The sequence below is a fragment of the Corylus avellana genome, chromosome ca8, assembly GCF_901000735.1.
Source record: "Corylus avellana chromosome ca8, CavTom2PMs-1.0".
In the NCBI taxonomy this organism is placed as follows: domain Eukaryota; kingdom Viridiplantae; phylum Streptophyta; class Magnoliopsida; order Fagales; family Betulaceae; genus Corylus; species Corylus avellana.
In genome coordinates, this window is record NC_081548.1 from 17,083,229 (window position 1) to 17,085,334 (window position 2,106).

Below are 2,106 nucleotides of genomic sequence, written 5' to 3' on the forward strand. Positions count from 1 at the left end.
ATTGTACTTAATCAGCAAGATGATTTTCTTGATTTTAGTGGAAGTATGAAAGATTTACTTAAAAAAGAAAAAGAAAAAAAAATTATGTCGGTGTGTCGAGATTGATTTTGATATTTTAACGCACCGAACCCAACACGTGCCGGGTAGTAGTTGTTCTAACTTCCAAAACGTCTAGCAGTCAAGGAGGCATCCAAATCATACCCTCTTGATAAAAGTCAACTACCCTAACAAGTGGAGTAGACCCTTCTTTGATAAAAGTGCACCCCATCTGTTCCATGAACAGTGATAGCGAGCTATTCATAAAAGAAGAAGAAGACAGGTTAGTTAGAGAGCAGGAAATGGACATGACAAGGTGGTTTTTGTCGGGGTTAGAGGAAAGCAAGCCGTACTTGTTCCTGAGCTTCAACAAACTCTGCCTGGCAGTATTCATGATTTTGGTTGAATCAGTTACCTCAACTGGCGTTAGTGCTCTTGTCATTGTTGTCTACGAGCATGTCATCGCCACCATTGTCTTGTCCCTTCTCGCTTTCTTCCTCGACAAGTGAGTGCTTTCATTTTCTTTCCTCCCGGTTTGGGAGGAGAAAGAGAGACAATGGGAGATTTATGTTAATTTGATCCATTTCCAAATTTTAATAAGCATTGAGTTGTCTTTGGTGGCAGGAACAGGAGGCCACCTTTCTCCTTGAAGATAATATGCTATGCATTCCTTTTGGGATTCTTGCAGTTAAGTGCATGCAAAGCTTTTTCTTTTTGTAGAAACAATTTGTTAAATCCTTATCAACTTATATGTTGTTTTCTAGGATTACGCTTTGTCAGATGCTATTGACAATTTCCCTGCAATTTATAGCATCGACCTATCAAAGCATTGGGCTAAACATGATCCCCTCCATAGTATTTATAATGGCCCTCATCTTCCGCCAAGAAAATCTCAGATTTTGGAACATCATCGGACAGGCGAAGATATGGGGTCTACTCCTCTCGGCTGCCGGAGCATTGGCTGTAGTGTTGTGGAAGGGGCCAGTAGTTCTAACCTCTACGTTGGTTAACATCAAAGGAACAAGTGATAGTGTCCTTGGCAGCATCATGATCATTGTTGGGCTGCTTGCGTCAAGCTTTTGGAATATTTTAGTGGTAACAAAAACATCTCTGCAACTTCATCTCACTACAAGAAAAATGGTTTTTAGCGACGACTTTATGTCCCAATAGCGACGGACAACTAGTAAAGTCGTTGCCGATAGAATTAAAAACTGTCGCTAAAAATACTTTACATAAAAAAAAAAACTTCTTGTCGCTATTGCAAAGTTATCAACGATGACAATTTGATATCGTTGATGATGATATGTACATCAATGATAACTATACAAAGTCGTCGCTGATTTTTATCTTGGGCCAAACATTGTTTAGTTGTTAACGTTGTCATGATATAATTTTTGCAGGGTCGTGTACTTCAGTTCTACCTAGCAGAACTATCCTTAACCGCAATGATGAGCTTATTTGGCACAATCCAAACTGCCATAGTCTCTGCATTTGTGATATCATCGTCGTCTTGGAAACTAAAGTGGGAAGGAGGGCTTGTCTTGGTCACCATATTACTTGGGGTAAGCCAATATATATATATATACACGTTAGGGTTGGTATCTAATTAAAAGCCAACTATGAATTTCACGTTATATAATAATTTTTCTTAAAAAAAAAAATTTAAATAATCATGATATTTAGTTGAGCTAATTATAATTCATGAGATGATCAATTGAAGTCCTCAAACTGAATTGCGTGTAATTTAGGTGTATCAAGGGATTTGGATATCTCCTTAAAGTAAGTCTAGGTTTAGTAATTTCGGGGAATAGTTTACTGAAATTTATACTCTTAAAAATTCAATTATTTGATAAAAGTGTTCTAGATGATCATGAAATTAAATTAATTAAATACTAGGATTAAAGATGTAGTTAGAAACGATTGACAGTGAACAATAATTTCTTATTCTATCTATGGATATCTCATAAATGAGTTTACTTGTAAGATTTATTACGATAAAGAGGTCTTTTGTAATCATACAAAACCTAGACGGTAATTTAAATTGAGTAATGCTACTCTTCATACTAATTT

At 36.3% G+C, this 2,106-nt stretch overlaps 1 protein-coding gene across 1 annotated transcript; it reads left to right on the forward strand.

The window, feature by feature from the left end:
- The first annotated feature begins 275 nt into the window (after nt 1-275).
- LOC132190956 (WAT1-related protein At2g37450-like) lies at nt 276-1,814 on the forward strand. Its single transcript, XM_059605981.1, has 4 exons — nt 276-541; nt 801-1,131; nt 1,437-1,598; nt 1,785-1,814. Exons 1-4 carry the CDS (start codon nt 276-278, stop codon nt 1,812-1,814), a joined length of 789 nt encoding a protein of 262 aa, XP_059461964.1.
- Nucleotides 1,815-2,106: the final 292 nt, after the last annotated feature.

Coding starts and splice junctions, on each gene's coding strand:
- LOC132190956 (XM_059605981.1), top strand. CDS start 276: ATGAACAGTGATAGCGAGCTATTCATAAAAGAAGAAGAAGACAGGTTA. Junction 542..800: donor CTCGCTTTCTTCCTCGACAA/GTGAGTGCTTTC, acceptor GTTGTTTTCTAG/GATTACGCTTTGTCAGATGC. Junction 1,132..1,436: donor GCTTTTGGAATATTTTAGTG/GTAACAAAAACA, acceptor TAATTTTTGCAG/GGTCGTGTACTTCAGTTCTA.